Below are 20,254 nucleotides of genomic sequence, written 5' to 3' on the forward strand. Positions count from 1 at the left end.
TTTTCACAAACAGAAAAGCATACAATACTAAATTGTACAAAACCAGGTAGGATTCCAAAGTTGAATGTAGACTGATGCCTCATACAAAGGTATGAAGCAAATTCAGAATTTCCATGGTCCACCATTCCAAAATAGCACCTCTGTGGACCACTGAAATGGGAAGCCACATCTTTATAGTAAAGCATACATACATATTTTTTGGCCCTCATTCAATACATGGTTATACCTCTAAGTTGATTGAATATACTAAAATATCAATACACAATACTCTGAATATATGCAATTATATATAAAGACAGAACACTTGGATATTTAATGTACATCAGATTTTGATTTAATATACTTATTATTCCCTGAAAAGAGTTCATTTTGTTTTTCAATAAGCTCTTCCTATTTAAGGCAACACTGATATGACATGGAATTCCCATTTAAGAATAAATACTCTGCTGAGATAACAGCTGTCATTCAATCAGCTCATTTTGGCTGTGAATCCTGGAGCATAAATTCTCTGGTTTTTTTACTCTGTTACTTACTTTCTAATTAATCAAAACATCAAAATTGATCTTAAAGAATATCTAGTTGTCGCAACCCCTTTTTTTTCCCACAATTGCTCCCTTTCCTGGGAGAAATTAAGAGACAGAAGAGCACTGGACAAAGATTGGGGTGTAGGATGGAGATTTCTCTAGTAATAGGAAGAACTGAGCTCAGCAGAGTTCAGATACAGCAATATACTGAATGTTTTAGTGGGCAGAGAATAACCTAGTGTCTATTTTTAGGATACAAATTCATAACTTGCTTACTTCTTAGGTTTATTTTATGTACTGTCCCTTTATTTTTGATACACCAAGATGATACAGCATAGCTAGAGGCATGTAAATACAGACTAGTTACAGGGCAGAGATCTTTGACTTTCTCCTCTAGTAATTGGAAGGGAGAAAAGTAGTTTTGGGACGCAATTAATCTGTTCTGGTTTAGGCATCCAAACCCAACAAATCTAAAATTGAGATATGGAGAAGAGATACTGTACCTCAGAATGCCTGCTTCTAAATGACTAGCTCAGGCTCACATTCTCCATTAGTTCAGATGAATCCTGCTCAAGAAGTGATCAGGAGTATCACTGGGGACTTGGGGATGAGACAATTGAAATTCCAACTTAGAATGATTTACTGGTATCTGTGAGGTTCTTCTACACTAATTACATGTTTTTTTCTCTTCCAGAAAGGTTAAGCTCAAATTTCTCTTTCAGTCCTTCTGGATGTGCAATAGGGTGTTCATTTGAAACATCTTGTTAACTGGGACTAGTGAGGAGGCAATAGAGAGCTTGTCCTTGTCTTTCTTACTGTACTGAGAGGATCTATTTTTAATTCTCTTGTCATGGGTAAGCTTGAGAGTCTTCAGGTCTCACTCAATTTGAGACAACACAGAAGACACTGACTTACAGAGAAGGCTGTTCCAAATTAGTCATTACAAAGTAAAACTTGCAATTTTGTAGTGACAAAGGCTTACAGTTCCTTTCCCAAGACTTTCATATCAATGACACCTACAGACATTGAGCTATATTTCCCCCTCACAGTCATGGCCTCATGAAGAGACATATGTGTTGAAGTAAAAAAATGGCTGATTTTGAGAGAACATTGTCAGTTCTATTATTATTATTATTATTATTATTATTATTATTATTATTATTATTATTATTATTATTTTCATTATGATTGAAGATATAAGTAATTTTTTTTTTCTTTTGATCCATCCAAATTACTCCTTGAAAATGAAACTTATTGTTCTGCTATTGCCTTGAAGACCTATTTACTGCAAAACTACAATCATTCTCTTCTGTTAGTATCAACCTGGAAAGAGAAAATGAGAAGAAAACTGAAGATGACAAAAGGAGAAAGAAATATTTCCTCTAAACATAAGGCAGGACTGACTTGCACTAATTTATGGAGAGGGTTGGTACTTTGGTTGGTGTCAAAGCTTTACCTTTGTTACTGATAACATGTAGAAAAACAAGTACAGTGTGGACTGGGAATATAAGACTGTTAAAATTTCACAGCACTGTCTCCATCAAGGTTCACTTTGTACTACTGCATGTGATTAGACTATTTATTTGATTGTCTGTAACTCCCCCTTTGGAGTCATAGCGTTTTATTTTCAGGTGCAAATCTATCTAATATTAGTGGATAATTTATTGAATAATGTCTCTGGAGCCATTAAATCCTACTAATGAGGTTTCTCTTTAATTGGTGGATCATTGACCTAGCAGACTGCTGTCTAATTTTGGTTTCATACTGGCCCCTAACCTGATGGATTTTCTGTGCGTTTTGTCGATGGGTGATGGTGCGATGTCATTCTTATGGAACCATCTTTCCCTTTATCACATTGATGCTCTTTTTCATTTTTGGTCACAATAAGAACCTCATTATGTTCTAAGCATTAGTGAAGAAAGAAGTGAAGGCCTCTTTCATAGCCCCTTTGCTTTCATCCTGTCTAGTCTTCTCACCCCAATCTTATTGTCCAGGCAGTGGAAGAATGGCACTTAAAGGAGCAATAATATGAGTATCTCTGAGTCTCTAAGACCATCACAGATGAACAGTCACCATAGCCAGACATTTGGTTTTTTATAACCCTTAGCTTTTTGACTGCCATTCAAAGTTCATCTTGACCAAATCACCTGCTTCTATCCTTCCCTCCGATTCAAGACTTCTTGTAGTCCTGAGACTAAATTACCTATGTCAGTCATATCCATCTAACTTGTACAAGAGGCAAGTTAGTATTAATTTAAAATTTAACATACTTATACAATCATAGAATCATAAATTTTGGAAAAGACCTCCAAGACCATCAAGTCCAACCTTTGACTGAATACCACCATGTCAACTAAACCTTGGCACTAAGTTCCTTTTAGGTGGCTGTAGAGACTGATACCCTGAGCCTCTTTTCCTTCAGGCTGAACAATTCCAGCTCCTTCAGCCACTCCTCATATGATTTGCCTTCCAGACCTTTCATCAGCTCTGTTGCCCTTCTTTGGACATGCTCCAGCACCCCAATGTCTTTCTTGGACTGAGGGGAACAGAAATGGACACAGGACTTGAGATGCAGTCTCAGCAGTGTCGAGTAGAGAGGGACAACTACTTCCCTAGTCAATGTGATTGTTTGTCCTCCTCTTATTTACCAAGTTAGGTACTGAGGTAGCTACCTTACATCTGAGAGGGATGAACCTCCCTCATCACAGTGCTGCCTGGCTCTGGTTGATTCTGCTTTTAGCTTCTCTTGTTGGGGACTTTTACTTTCGTCTTGAAATGAAACAAAAAACCGTGGGTCTGTTTGTATGTTTATGCTTAAGGTAAGGCAAAAGAATATATATCAATTTTGAGGTTGCACTGCTTTTTGGAAATAAGATGAACAACACAATTTCTGGAAAAACATGTTTGTTGTCCTGTGCGTATTCAGATAGACATGAAAACATCACAATTTATTTTCCCCAGTTTACCCTGGCATAGCTTAACCTGTATGTTTTTGCATCTAGGCAAAGTTTATTTCATTGACATAAGAAAAAAGCCAAAGGAAATCTCTTTCTAGTTTCTTATTGCATGTGTTTATTTTCCCTTTCCTGTTCTGAAGTCTCCAAAAGAATAATCTAGTCTAATCTATTTTAAGTTTTGCTGATTTCCCATAAAAAAGTTAATACCAATATACTGCAGACATGGTTTTTTGGGAATTCAGGATAGGGCAAGCTCTCACTGTATGTTGGAATATACCAGGCCCATTGCACAAGGACAGCAAAAATACATGTCTATCACCTATGAGGGAACTTGATCAAGAAAGAAAGGGAGTAAGTACAGTATTAACATCTGAACCTCAGCCTGACAGTTTCAGGTATTGATGTACACCCATGCAAGGGTGTTTTTCACTTTAAAGCCCAATATAGCTCCAAGATAAAATACAAAGTTTTGACAGTTTTGACTCTTCACTAAAAATGCCTGAAATTCATACCTAAGGTTAATAGGCTATTGGAGGGGGTTTCTTAGCATCTAATATGTAATCTATGTGGAGAAACATCTTGATTTTTTTTTAAGATTTAATTTTGAGTGAATTTCAAAGACTGGAAATCAAATTGAACCTAAATAATGCCTTACATGACTTTTTAAAGAGGTTTCCACCTGTACCTGAATTTCTTTACTCACTTGAATTTCTACAAACTTTACTCAGTGTGGTGACCTAACAAAAATTTCAAATTTATAATGTCCAATATGGCCAAACATATTTTTTGTCAGTGTGGTTCAGGATTCACTACAAAAGCAAAATACAACTCTGATGTTTATCCTATCTGTCTGATGCTTAGCCTACTTTTATCTTAGCATTTTCTGGGACAAAAAAAAAAAGAAACCCTGGAAAATTGTGGCACTTCCTGCAATATTTCTCCTTTTAATCTTTTTCACTGGAAGGATAATTTCTCAAATTAAATGAGGACATGAACCAAACACATCTATAAACAGTATGCTAGACTAGAAAAATGGATCCTCCTGCCATCCCCTCTGGCTCCTCTATCTGAGTGACTTGGCTTATTCCCTGGAACCAAGTTAACTCCAACTTCAAAGTGTGTAGTATATAGCTCTAAAATACTTCAGTTTGAAAATGAATTTAATTCCCTGTATGAAACACAAGAAGAATAAGGCTTGGAAAAGATATGTTGTATTTGAATAGGCAAGATTCATTTTCATCCAACACCATTTTATTTTTAAAAGTTATCTTCCTGTAATTGCACACTAGTTTAGAGTTAAGATAGGAGCATCTTAACAATAATGGGTACTTTTTGTAACAGATTATTGCCAAAAGTGCATTCTTTATTCCAGGGAGACACTGTAATAGATACCAGCACTTTCGTAATGATACAAGCAATCTGTAAGCTATTACAGTTTCTTTTATAGTAACTTAATCTTCATATTGTTTTATATGTCTGGAATTTTAATAGTGTTTTTAATTTATGAAGAGGGGTATATTACATATTACTAGTTACATGGGAGTATGAACTAAATAACAGACCATTGAATGGTATTCTTACAAACAAATATTTTGAAGTACTTAAACAGGCATAAGGAATAGAACAAAGAAGTTAAAGAATCTACTATATACATACAATAGTAGCTTTTATGGAATGAGTCCAGAACCATCTAATCTGAATTGTGACTGTTTTTAATGCACATATTTTCCTTCTAGAGAAAAATGGGAATGCTATTTAAAAGTAAATATTTAACAATATAAATATACTTACCTAGTTAATTAATTTAATAATAATTATAATAATATGAGTAGTAAAATAACATATAAATATATAAATCTATAATAATAATAATAATAATTCAATTCTTTATTGCAAATAATATAGGTATGCATGTAACTTTTTTAAGCTAATGAAAAGAATAAATTAAATCTTGCTTATATGTAGAATGCAAACCCCTATGTACATTCTTAAAGCTAGTGCAAAAAGGAAGCCTTTTTTTCCTACTAGCTCATTGTAATTTTTAATATGTCTAGAATGAGACACAGTTCTCTTGTAAGAGAAATGTCGTAACACTTTGCTAAGCACTGAGTTACAGAGATATGATCAGTGTAGCAATTTAGTGGTTGTAATACTATTAAAAGTAGGGCTTTTAAATGAACAGAACCAGTTCACTATTTTGAAAGAAGTGATATTCTACTTTAAACTGTCATTCTGTATTTCTGACTTGCAATTAGATAATATTTCTGAAATGTCATTCCCAGATTCTGTTGTGACTGTCATCATAATAAAATGTGACAGAACAGATATTATATCAATACTTTTTCCATAATTAGCATTAAATTTCTCTCAAGGGTTAAGTATAAAGGTTTTTCACTGAATGGTCTGCAAGCTTTGTGCCTTTAAAATCTTTTAATATAGCCAAGACTGGTGACAACCAGGAGACAGATCTATGAACAAACCCGTTTGGAGAGAATAGTTTTGTGGTGTGTGATATATGTTACGCAAATGAGCTTATTAGGGCTCTCATCTATTTTATTATTGGTGCCCAATTTAATAGAGGCATTTAAAAAACAATATTTCTGCCTGCGTCCTTGAAATGAAGAAGATACATTGATATAATTGAGAGCAAATGATTGCATGTTGTGCCATTTAATCATGTCATTTTTCAATTGCTGTTTTTTGCACTTCACTGCATACTTATAGAATATTTAGCTTCAATATAGATTAAGTCACATAGTATGCAACTGAGTAGATTTCCCATATTAGGTGACATATTCTTTTAACCTTGAAATCAGCAAAAGCACACAGGTTTGGCAGTATTTTTCTAAACAATGACGAATAATCATTCATTTTCTATCTTTGTCATTTGGCTTTTTTTATTTTAAGGAATTACCCTCCTATTAATATTTTTTTGAGAAATTGTTGATTTTCTTTTTCATTCAGAACCAAAAATTCTTCTTTTCACCCTCTGTTGTGCATGCATTACCCTGAGAAGTTCCAACAGGCATTGCCATTTCACAGACAACACTGAAAACTACATTTTACTCAACCTTTGCAAGCATTTCCTCTTCCCTTTTTCCATGTATTATTTATGTAAGTTGTCATACTGAAAAGTTTTGCATTACCACTTTTAAAAATGGAAATGCTGCTGTAACCAAAAATCAGGCATAAAAAGGCAAAGGTGCAATCAAAAGTGTATTATTCCCTCCTGCACATACCCACATCTTGTAACAAGGAGGAAGAGTAAGGCTTAACAGACCAAGGTTAGACAGACAGTTCCTCTTAGATCTGGTCATTTATTTGTAGCTGAGCTTCTTTTGTATTCCTAAAAGCTGCCTGCATTGCCTATGTATACACAGAAGCCCAGAAATAGCACTTATCTCAGTATACCTTGGAAAAAGAAAAGAAAATCCATCTGTTTGAGTTACTGTTTGTCCTTGTCCATTATTTACAAAACTCTGGCCATTTCTACATGAACATTTAGTCCAGTTGTAGAGTGAAAACAGGAAACTTCAGATCCCACAAAAATGAATTCTCCAAACCTTATGTAATAAATGAGGCTATCAAAACATCTCCATAATCTATATGGTGAATGTGTGATTTTACAATGACTTTTAAACTACTTTTAAGCACAATTAGTCCCACTGAATTAATAAAAAATCTTAAATAGTTAATATAAAAACCTGGTCAAGATTCTTGATGTAACATGTTTCAGTGGCCAACTTATCTTACATGTTGTGTGAGAGAGCTAACTTCCCATACAGGTCTTTCAGTCATGTAGAGCAGGTGGTGCAGCACAATTCAAGTGCTGATATGCTGCAAGAAAGCTGAGGGATGGAGACTGACTGGGGAGCTATAACATTCCTCCACTTCCCACCTTTCTGTGCCTCTCATATGCTCTGGCACTGCCTAAAGCTGCTGACATGTTTCTGGTCATATGCCATTCACTTAGGAGTCACACAGCTAAGCCAAGTACCTTCTGTTCAGATCATGGCCACTTCCATCCCCATAGATAGTGCCATTAGCCCTTGGCTTGAAAGGAGTGTTCAATGTCATTTGACTCAGCAGGGGCTTTTCCAGATGATTTAAGTCATGGTATTAACAAGCTGTGAAAGTAGTTTCAGCTAGCTCTTTTTAGCTATGCAGGTGATAACTTCAAAGCAGTGAAAATAGGAGTAGGCAGGGGGAAGTAAAACCTTCCAAGATTCTAGCAGCATGGACAGGAATCCTCAGTATGGGAAGCCATGACCATAAAAACATTCTAATGACTAATACCTCAATGTTATCAAGGTATCTGTTGTGAAGCAAATGACTCAGACACAAAGTCAAGTTCATGCACAGCATCTGCAGTTACTGTGTACACTCAGCCTGCAGCAAAAAAGTCAAATACATTTAAGTCTCACTGCAAATGGCTTAAGCAAATATGTTTTTCCCACATTTGCAAAGATTTAGATTGTGTTTATGTTTACCACACCTCAATGAACACATGATAGTATGAGTGATGAAAGTGTCTGATCTCTGAATCTACACTTCAGCAAATCTTCAGCACACACAGAAAACTAAGTGAGTCTAAGTGATGCATCTCAGTGTACAGTTAGACCACATCCTAATTTTCAGAACCTTTGAGTGCCCAGTAGCTTACTATAGCAGCTGTAAACCATAAGCCCAAGGCTCAATAGAGATACTTATCATATTTCCTTTCTAAAATTAATTTACTTTTATCAAACATGAATTACAGCTTCTACGTTCACAATGTAGAATGTACCTTGCAAATAATTAAAGTAACTGTCATCCTAGATGCATACTTTGCATGTGCAATTACAGTATTGACAGGTTTTTATACAAGAATACCATTTTAACAATTGCAGAACCTGGATGGATATATATACCACCACAGCATGTATATCATGTCATGGGGTATAGGCAATAATTGTGTCCCTTTAGGACACTGAACACAAGACCCTAATACTGCTTAAATTCATTATTGCTAGTGCTATTATACAGGGCTTAAAGATGTCTTTACATGATTAAGTTCTCTGGGTTTTAAAGTATTGTTTCTGTAGCCAACTATTTCAATGCTGTTAGATACAAGTACTACATTCTTCTCCCGTTTAATATTAACCATAATATCATGTAATAAAATTGAAACAAAAGTGCCATAGGCCTAATTGTACTGTCACAGCCATGTAAATCAGAAATAGCTTCAGTAAAGCTACTGTTATTATGCTGGTGTAAAATTGATATAAATTAGAAATGACTTGGATGCTGTAGCTCTGCCTTCAGATAACACAATGTAAAGGCCTAACTTAAAGTCCCCTATAATGGCTTATGAATGCAGTTCTCCTTACCTCATCATATTAAAAGGCATTGTATCAGAAAAGACCAATGTTTATAAAGGATGACTTAATCAGATAGAGCAAGGTAAATTAATGTTATGGGGCCAGATTCTGAGCTATATTGACTTCTATGAAGTTAGAGCAGACCTACGCAAATTTGGCTGTGATCGATATGTAATTCACCATCACTTCCAAAAAACCTGAATTGCCTAGCTGTTGTAAAATGTAAAATAAGAACCCTGACTTCAGGCTTTCTGGTCTGGTTTGGTCGGGTGGTATTTTTTGTGATCTGACATTAGGCTAATGAATGGCATCAGAAAGGAAATGTGCCAGACATGGTGGTTACATCAAGAGCTATGAAGGGAACTATTAATGAACTCTAGGAAAATAAATAAGGGCAAGTTCAGGAAACGTAAGTGAAAATGCAGCTCTGGTATAAATTGAATAATAAAATTCCTGCTCATATTTTGCCATAAATAGTGGTTTGGGAATTTGTCATTCACCTTATTTAAAATTCAGAAATATTAAAGGTACAAGGTTCTATCATTACAGAAGTAATAGAATTCTAGCTATTATAGAGTTAGGGTAATTTAAATACCTATAGAATGCATTATATCAATAAGTGGAACATCTGTATGAAATGTCCACCTGCTACTATACTACTCAGTGTACTTTCCAATCAAATGTACTTAATCATTTTAAGATGTCTTCTAATGAAGGCTTATCGGGAATAACATTTTGAACACAAATACTTTTAGGCATTAAAACTTCTGCTTTAAATGAGATTGCATTGTCTTGTTTACCCTTGTTGATTAATAAGCAATCTGTTAGGATGGCCCAATTGTGCAAGTGAAAGTAGATTAGTAATTCAGCTATGTTTGTGAGTTTAATCATCATTTCTCTTGAAGGCTTTAAAAGAAATCCCTGTCTACTGCATACTATGTATCTATGAAAGATGTTTTCAGGTGTATATACCAATCTTTTGGTTCACACTTGCAGCTTAATATTATAGATCAAGAACAGCTGAAAAATACTTCTTTGAGTTATGACATTTCTAATTACAAATTTCAATTTTTAAAGAAACAGTGACACAAAAATCTGGAACTAGAATTCACTTTCTATAGAATGCTTTTTTTTTTTGCTAATAAAATTAAGAAAGGTGATCCTGGTTTTTTATAGTTTATGCTTCTGAACAGTTTTAAGAGATGCAGTGGCTCTTTTTGTTTGCTTCTTACTATTAACTGAAAGTTTAGAGGCAAACACCATTTCTTCAAAAAGATGATAGTTCAAATTTTCTCATGGGGTCATGCACTTTCATCTGTGGTGTCCCACAGAGGGAAACAGATGTTGGCAAGCTACAATTTAAATTATCTGGAAAGCTCCCATGTGTAGAGCACAGTTAAATTCGGGAGTAGCACAGCTCTATGATAATTATTGAATACTTGAGCCATTCAAAGTTATAAAAAATAAAGGACCTCAGAACCTGGGTTGAAGCATCCTCACATGGATTTCTTTCTTCTGTACCCCAGCTTCATAGATATTATTGAAATTTGTGATGAGTTAAAAAAATCCTGGTTTGATATTCAGTGACAGTAGAGTGCAATCATGGATAAAACCATGGTTGGAAGCACCCTGTGCCATTTACTGCTTTTGGGTGGTAGCTCTTGCTCTAGTTCTGGATGTAGGATACATTTATTCTGTTGCTCAGCAAGATTCTCAATACAGTTTCTTAAGGTTTTGGTGGAGCACCAACATATCCTGACTCCCATCAAGTTTCAATATTAGGGCTTAGCAATGTCTCCCATTATCCAGTTTATGTCAGGCTGCATTCTCAGTAGTACTGGAATTAGTATATTAAATAAATGCAGTCAATTACTCTTTTCAGGGATGATAAAATTGTCACCGTTTGCCTACATTTACATGAATATGGAACTACCCTGAAAATATTTTATGATAACAAAAAACATCTGTAAACAATTTTATGCTGAATTTGTCCTTCCATAATGTTTCTCCTGTGACAGGGTGCATGTGACCCATAATTTCTATTGTTTTTTCTAAAACTATACATATTCTCATTGCATGACTACAATTTTTCCCTCTTATTTTTCTGTAGAATTTCTGAAGCTGATTACTTTCAGGGTAACTCATTTCAGATGTGTCCCAGTTGAATGAAAAAGAAAGGAAGACTAAACGAGTCTACACCATAAAACTTTCAGCATTATTGAGACAGTTAGCTATGTATGGCATTTGTTTGAAGAAGACTGAATGTAGTGTTAGTCTGTGCTAATAAGGTTAAGACTGTATTTATCTGAAAATAAAACACTAAGCTTTGACACAAGCAAGTGAATTCATGGAAGACCTGAAAAAAATACTGTAAGACAGAGATTGGGCACCATTAAATATCAGATAATAATGAATGTTTCCGTTTGTGAAGTATTTCATACTGACCTCTGCTGTTTGTCTGTCCTTCAGTCTCTGTGCTCTGAGATCAAGCAGAGGCGCCGTGGGGTGGCCTCTGTGCTGCGATTGTGCCAGCACCTCCTGGATGACCAGGAAACCTGCAACCTCAATGCAGATCACCAGTCCATGCAGTTGATAATCGTAAACCTTGAGAGAAGGTGGGAAGCCATTGTCATGCAAGCTGTCCACTGGCAAACCAGGCTGCAGAAGCGATCGGAAAAAGACTCGGTGAGTGACGCTTGCTTTAAAAAGATCTCGTGGGTTTTCATTCTTCACATGAAACACTTTTTCAGCACAAGAAAAATGTGTCCATCTCTGAGTGTTTTCTTCTGACTGAGATGCCATTCTTAGTCTTTACTGTCTACAAGTGAATCTTCAGTTTTTCACACAGCATTGTGTGGACATCATTGTTTAATAATAGAAACTTACATATACATGTTGTATTTGCTGAATATTTAAATTCATCATATCTTATCCCATCCAGTAAAAAAACGCAATCTTTTCCTGGTGCTAAGTTGCTCAATACCTAACACAACTGGGCCCAGAGACATATTTCACTGATTGTAAGTATATTTTAGAAAAATAATTTCCTGTGTAACTAAGACTGGTTTTAATTAGCATCCCAGCAGTAGATGTGTATTTCACATAGAATGCCATGGGTATGTGATTAATATACAATCCTCTGTTATTTGAATATAAGTAAAATGTAATAATTTGCTTTTATCTCAGGGAAATGATTCCTAAGAGGCAAAATAGCACTCTGCTTAAACCATCCATTAAGTGCCATGAATTAGATTGCTTTTCCACAGCATAAAACTATATTACAAAGCAGGGGGAATAAAATAATCCCTACTGTAACACCATTGACTGTAACGGATGAATTGGCTCAGCATGTTTTGTGACACTATCACACTGCTGAAGTCTGTATGCTGCAGCTACATTGACAGTAATGATTATCCTATGTAGTTCATATACTGAAGAGTCTTGATGAGATTTGGGAACAAGTGATATAATTTTTTTGGTTTACATCAAGCAAAGCAAAGGAAAAAAATCTTGACAATCCTTAGCAATTATCTGACTAACAGTGAAATACTACTTTTGAATTATTTTTTTAAAGTTCCTTTTCAAGTATAACAGGAGCTATAATTCTCTGATTCAGTTAGGGTCTTACAGTATGAAGATACATAAGGCATTGTTTAGAAACAGTAGCAGTTCCTGAGTGAAAATGCTCTTAGTATAAACAGCCCAAGAAATGATGAGTTAGTGAGAATGATGCTGTGGACAAGTGAACTAGTGAAGGTAATAATAATGTTGTTTGCCTGCTTTTTCCAAAATTTATAACATAGGAGCAGTCATCTGCTAGTTTGGTTCCTTGACTCTTTTGCTTTAGGTATTGACATAGAAATTGGACTCAATGAAAGAAGGGGTTTTAAACAGATGGTTAGGATAAGTCAAAAGGGGCTCTGTATGAGGCAGCATCAAAGAACTCATCTCTGAAAAGTAGATACAGTGTCAGCATTGGTTTATAAACATGGGATTAGTCAACTGGCAATGTAAAAAGTGAATATAATTGAGATTGTGAGAAAATGTTACAGAAATTTCAGTGGAATTAAAGGAAAAAACAGAATTAGTGAGGATCGAGAGAGATGGTTTATGGAAATTTTAGGTAGAAGTTTTAAATCATACATTATGATTGAATAAAAAGGAAAGTCAAGAAATAAAAGCAGACAAATGCCATCTTAACAGTTGCAGGGAGTTTTGATGGTAATGATTAATCTGGGAGATCAAGAAATGAGAACAGAATTCATCAATGAAATAGGCTGGGCAAGTGAATAGGTGAGAAGATAAATATGAGTCTGAGGAATAGAAAAGATTGATAAAGAGAGAAAATACAGTAGCAGAGATTTTTAATTCTCTTGAGAAATGCTGGCTATGTTTTTCTGGTAGTTCCATTTTAGAAATATTTTTTAGTCATATTACTAAGGTGTTGCAGCAATACCTCTTAATAAATTTGGTTAGTGCTGCAGAAAATGTTTAATGATCTGACCAGCAGTAGGAAGAACAGTTGAACTTTGGAGCTTCAGAAAGAAGTATGTGCAGTATTTAGGCAACAGTCAAACCAAAAAAACAGCTCTCAGAATCCTGATTATATTTTGTTAGAGGCTGAGTATTGTTGGGTCTGTAACAGCCCAAGAGGGAATGAACTAGATTCCAACTGTCTTATCTTAAAGGTAAAGTACCACAAATCACCAGTTACTTTGGGGTTTTTTTTTGTTTTTTTAGTAAATGTGTATCTGCTATTTGACTTGGAACACAAAGAAGTTGCATTAGTGAGATATTTTAGAGAGTGCTGACATAGGTCCAAGTTACTGTAGTGAAAATATATTATCCTCTTTTGTGTCTGGGCAGTTACTGTATGGAAGCAGTTGCTCTAAATAAACTGTTATGAATTAATTAGTGCTGCTCTTGCAGTAGGAGCAAAGTCTTGTGTTTCTGTTTGGGATTGCAATCAATCGGGAGTTGAGGCATGGTGAGGATATGAGTACAGAATCTCACTTGATATCTAGGGGTTGGGAACTTCACAAGGTACTTGCTGCTTAGTTCCCACTTTGCCTGAGTTAGTCCAGAGTTATTTGCTGAGCTGAGCTGACTTTCACTGGCTGAGGGGTATATCATTCCTTCTGCTGAAAAGTAACAGCCATTTAGAGATAACATCATGACCATCTCATTGTCACTATGGGCTGTTTTGTTTTGGAGCCTCTCATCTTAGGCTACTTTATAATAATGCTTTTTTTAAGTATGTCAGTATCTACAAATTTCTCTTGCTGATAAAACTATCCATATACTTAACATTTAAATGTGCTCCAACCACTGCAGGATTCATGTTTCTTTGACTTTCCTTGCCTGAGTTGGCATGTTCTAAGCTTCCTTTTCACTCAGTTCCTGTGCAGTCATTTCTTGGGTAGGTACCAGAACCATTTCTTCTGCTACCGTATCTCTCTGTATTTGACGGTGTGCCAGTCTTGGCATACAAACTGTATCCCTTGGTAACAAGTCTGTCTTTGTGGTTGCCCACAAAATACTACAATTTATGAAAACAAATGAGATGTTTTTATAGCCTGATGGCATCTGACTCATTCATGGCATCTGACTTGCTGACAGTAAATAAGATACCCCAGATGATTGTATAGCCTCAGTGCGAGAGTCACTTTCATCTTCGACTGTTTTCTGATTGTGTACTAGAATCTTTCTTTATCCTCTTTCTACCCCTTTTTACATTCAGTCACTTATCTGGGTCACTTAAAACATTACAAAGGTGTGCTGGAATTAACCACGGAAAGCTTTCATGTTTCTTTTGAATTGTCTTAATTTATGGTCTTCAGCAGTTTTTAATTTTACTTGCCTTTTGCAGTAGTGGGCACCATAAGTTCATAAATAACAAATAATAATATATTAGCATGTACTTCATGCACCTGTAGCTGGATGCTGTCCTTCTCATAAACAAAAAGTTCTATCTAGAATGTGAAATTATCAATAAGAATCACAACAGAAAGGTTAATCTAGCTATATAGGATGAGGTATTCATAAAATGAAAAAAACCTCAGAAAACTGGAAGCAGTCCTAATTTGTTTTAGCAAAAGAGATTTTTATTCCCCCATCTGTTTGTTTTGGTGGTTTTGTTGGGGTTTTTTTTGGTTTTTTTGTTTGTTTTTTTAATAGTAAATTCTTTTCATCCACATTTATCATTCCATATTTTGCTGATATAATGCTATATATCACCTTAATTTTAACTTCAGGATTACACAGATGCCTTATAGTTTCTCTAACAAGACCTTGCTAGCAATCATCTTAAAGGAAAAAGGAGATTGCCTGGCAATTGCAATAGCAACAATCTTCATTTAAATAAACTCAAAATTACTATCTGAAATTCCTGCTCAACAGCTGGAGATGCTTTAACACTATGCAGTTTCCTTTAATGGGTACAGTCCACTTGAAAGACTGAAAAGTTAAAAAATGGTTTTGGGACAGATTCAGTCATAGTTGTGCCCATAAATTAAGTAAAAGTGTGAATATGTAAGTTGTTTTCTGCCATTTTTTAAAATATTTTTTTTTGCTCAACCAGTGGTATACCCAATGCAAATTATGCCTTTAACCTCAGCAAATTATTCTGGCTGCTACAGAGGATTTGATTTTTTGTATGACTTGCCCAGATCAGGTATGTCTCTGTACAGAAAGCTACAATGAGGTGACCATGGAAATTCACTTTTTTGGGATGGGGAGAGAGAGAAAAAAAGTGTGGTTTCTAATGGATTTTACTTTAGCTGTAATTCAATATTCCTGCCTTTTTGGTGAGTGGGGAAGCTGCTTTTTCTCCAGAGTTCTCATTCATTGAATGAGAAACATACCTGTTTTATGGAGCACACAATTTCTTTTCTTATTCAACAGAGAGGGCTAATTATTGTAGGGACAGTATTACTCATGCATTTAAAATGGAGATGTTGAGCTAAGGCAATTTGTGTTAAGGTGCCCTAATTCTCACATTGTCCTGAAAATTTCTGAAATATTCATTTGTCTGATCAACAAGTTCACTACTATATCTCATGAAAAAAAATTATTTCTCTTCTTCCTCTGAGTCATCTTATGTGTACATTGCACTGAAAGTCCAGCAGAACCCTCATCTGTATTGGCTTGAAAGTATGCTGTACATCCAGCCACATAATTGAAAATAATAAGGCCACAATAAATGGGATGGCCTTGGGGTATAACACCCAAGGGATTCAATTGGTGTCGCTTTGTATCAATGTCCATGCATCATGGTAATTGAGGTAACATAACCAATTACCACATTTTAATTAGAGTTGTAAGGACTTGGGAAAATCTGCAATGGTGAGACAGCTCACTTGAAAAAAAAAAAGAAAAAGAAAAAAAAAGGCACTTCTTTCCACGAGCTTGTTTCTTAGGAGTCAAAGAACCTGCTTAAATGGCTGTTCAGGATTTTTACCCGGCAACCTCTTGGTTTGCTTCTTTATAATGCATTTGGAAAAAGAAATTGTTAAAGTATATTATATTGCTTCAGATTTGGCATCTTTCTTCTTTTACTTTATTTATCTATTTCTGTGAAAGAAAACAGTTTCTCATAATGTTAGGCATGGTGTTTCCACTTCTCTATATTTACTTCACTGATGCAATATTTTTTCAACCCATAGAATGACACTCGTTCTAAGCTTAAAAAATACACACAAACCCCCTTGTTTCAGGGGTAAAAGATGAATCTGTCATTGTTCAGTTATTTGCTAGATAGCTTCACTAAACAAAACCTGGTTTCTAAAAGTTTCTTATTTCATCACAAGCCATCATTTTGTAAGGTGAGTCTGAGCTAAAAATCTTGCATAAAATTTAGAAGTTCATCAGGACTGTCTAGCACAGCAAAGTACTGAGATATTATTTACTTAATTGGATGAGAAGGGCATATTACATTTTGTGAATGTACTGAACACACATTACATGATCTACAACAAAATGATCTACCATTACAAATTATTTAATGACTTGTGTTTGAACCTTTACAGATTTTTTTTTTTTACTATCTATCACAATTTTTGTTTTGATATCAGATCTCTTCCATATACTCTATGACAGTACCATCTTCATGGCTTGCATTTGCTCACTTTGGTGCTTCCTTAAAATACTTAATTTTTAAGCAAATGGATATTTAATTTTAGAGTTTGTAATATGATGCACCATCCTCCTACTTGAGTTGTGTACGTTTTTGAGCTTCTGGGTTGCGTTGCATGGCTGATTTGTGACATGGAGCAATTGTCCATAGAATCTAAAATGTAGTTACACATATGCTGAACCTAGGTCTAGATTTTTCTTGGACTTAATTGAAGATAGGCAATACATCCCACATTCTTGCAAGAAATTCTGTGTTTCTCGTCATTTCCTTGAGGACTGGCCATAGTTATGGGGACAACCATCATGGCAGTGCACAGTCTGGATATTCTCATAAAACAAAGCTGGTAAAACCCTTCTTGTTGAGCAGATCTTAGTAAAAAAATGCAGACCCAGTCAACTTTAATTTAGAATTCAGATAAATATTGTGTTATATTCTTGAGAGAGTCTTCTGAGTGGTCCCCTGCAACAGTAGGTGCTTAGAGTAATTAGAAGGAAAAAAAAGAAATACATTGAAGTCTTTCCACAGAGGGCTCTACTCCATCCTCAGAGACTGCAAATCTTTCTGTCACAACTAAAATATAAGGTAATAATCCAAGAATTAAATACTCCCTGCACTTCACCAATCTGCTATATTATTCCACTGTTTCCCTCATTCTGACAGATGTCCTGTTTAGCCATGGCTTTGTAACATGATGGGAAGTTCAAACTCATAACCCCAGCCAAACCAGAAAAATTCTTAGGAATAATCAGTTTTAGTGGGAAAATAAGTCATATTCAGAAATTGGAAAATGGATTGTTTTAAAAATTACAGTTAAGACAAATATGAAAGTCAAAAGCTTGTGATTTTTAAATTAATTTAATGACTTGTTCTGCACTTCTAATGAATCCAGTTCTACCAGGAACAGTAAACAAGTGTAATTGAAGCTAATCTTCAGGTTTTTTTTTTTTTTTTCAAGAGTTCTCAAGCAAAATAGTTCTTAGAAAAAGAGGAAAAAACCTTATTTTCTGACATTGCACTGCAGTTTTTCCATCTTACAAGGGCCTTTCATATTGGATGATAAAGCCACAATACTCATGCCACTATGGAAGTATATTTGCAGGATCTTCAGGAAGTATATGCATATTCATTATCTCATGAACTTGCAGATTTGGAGGCCTGCCTATGCTCTATGTACTGTGAAGAAGTTTTACAATATGCCTAGGGAGTTTTCATTGTGTTTGGAGTGCTTTTTGCAAAGGTTGGAATGTGGCCATTTAGGTAGTGTGCTTTCACCAGACGAAAACTTTCAAAAATGTACCTACTTAACAGTTTTCCAAGACATTTCTAGCATAGTTTTTCTGTAAAACATACAGAGATTATAATAAATACATCTATTTAGTATTTAAATATGTACATACATTTATGCCAGAGGTACTACAATATACATTAAATAATAAAATGTAAATTATGAGTAATGATGATCTGAGTTTCACTTGTCCTTACATATAAGATGTTTGTGTCACTGTAGCTCTAATCCACATCCAGGTCTTCATGTTTGGTGTGTGCAGTAATATGTAAATTACCTAGCCAGCTGCGTTAAGCAGTGTTTGTTTATTCTATTTCTTTTGGCATAGCATGCAACTGAATTTCTGCCAAAAATGTGGCTGCTTCAGGGAACACTGTTCGAGCTGAAGGAAGTTTTGAAAGGAGAGATATATCATAAGTCTTTACTCTGCAAAACAGTTCAATCAAAAGAAACTGTGTTCATAAAAAAGACCTGTATTAATCTAAAAGAATGAGTTTGTGAAATACAATAAGCAAACAGAATCTTTTTAGAACACTGTTTACATTGGCTTTGTAAACAAGAATACAATACTAAGAGGCAGTGCCTTTTTTCATGCGTGGGAAGGATGACTGAAGTGATGAAACGTGAAAATGGAAAGTTGAAGAAAAATTATTTTTAAATGGTATATTAATATCCCCTAACACAGAGCAGTTAAGTACATTTAAATTTAGAAATCAGTGATGTTTAAATGTTAAAAAATTGCATTAATGATGCGAGAGCTATCTACTTACGCTTGCAGTCCTTTCAGCCTTCCAGTCTGACACTTCCTTTTTTATCCAGCCAGCTAATTTCCCTTCCTTTGTGAGTAGTAACTGTTTTCACACTAGTGCTTACCCAGCAAGCCTCCTCATTGTTTCATGGTTAATTATCTTCTTGAGCTTCACCTTCTCCAGCAAAGGGAGAAAGACTGGGCCTCCCCACAGCTCTAATGAAAGCTAAGTTTTAGAGATTCACTTTGTGAATAAATGCAGTGTCTGATCTACAAACATAATAAATGAGTTCCTAAAGTTTATGGAGTCACAGCTCATTCAGCTGGTTTACTGGTTTCCTGAACAATTCAGAAAGACACTTTAGTCTAAAAATCCATTTTGATTTTTAAAAGGGGAGGAATATTGTTTCAGTGTGAAACAAAATGCCATAAACTGTTCCAAAATTTCTAAGAACTACACAAAAAGTATATGTCAAACATACAGTTTCAGTAAAAACCTGAGCAGCTGCATGAAGAACTTGGAGCTCAATACTGCATATTAACAACACTTCTACTGATAACATTAATGCTAATAGCCCTGTGCCCCCCAGTTATTACTTTGTAAACTCTTAGTATTCATTGGACTTTTTGTGCCTTACCAGCACTGAAAATAATCATTGTGGATACACTGAGATCTTCAACTTATGTTTTGATTTGAGCCCAAGTTTAAGCTATATTTAAAATATACTCACCTGTAAGAGAAGAAAGCTGAATAATGGCAATATAGTGATTTTGTATAGTGAGTTACTCTCCAATGTAATTTTTACTCTGTCAAACTATGACAGCCACGTATAAACCTCTGAAAATAGCAAGATATAGTTATCCACTACTTTGCCTTATTCCAAGTGAATGTCTACAAAGTATACTTAAATCATTTTGCAAGTGACCAAACCAAGCTGTGCACATAATATACTGGTACTTCATACATTGCACAGGACCCATTCCATGTACTAGCTTAGATTGGAAATTCCAATTCTTTTTTTCCAGCCAGCTCCAGAGCTGTGTTGACATCTATTGTATATAGAGAGAGGTATAAATATCATCACTTACCAGAGAAGGAGAAAAGAAAATAATCTGGAGGTTCAAAGATGAGATGATCTCAGTGAAAGAACTCTGCCTACCTAGGGACTGCTTACATTTGGAGATTAGGCCAGTGCTTCTATATTGCAACATTTGAAGAGCAGCTTTTCTTAGATATAGGCTGTGT

The 20,254-nt window shown here is 35.1% G+C and overlaps 1 protein-coding gene across 2 annotated transcripts in view; it reads left to right on the top strand.

The window, feature by feature from the left end:
- AKAP6 (A-kinase anchoring protein 6) overlaps positions 1-20,254 on the top strand; it is a 262,001-nt gene that overhangs the window by 223,465 nt on the left and 18,282 nt on the right. For both annotated transcript variants that reach the window (XM_079310201.1, XM_079310202.1), the window contains one exon: positions 11,311-11,526. In XM_079310201.1, the coding sequence (XP_079166327.1) occupies positions 11,311-11,526 (216 nt within the window). The remainder of the gene's footprint in view (positions 1-11,310; positions 11,527-20,254) is intronic.

Source organism: Erithacus rubecula (genome assembly GCF_903797595.1).
Source record: "Erithacus rubecula genome assembly, chromosome: 6".
In the NCBI taxonomy this organism is placed as follows: Eukaryota; Metazoa; Chordata; class Aves; order Passeriformes; family Muscicapidae; genus Erithacus; species Erithacus rubecula.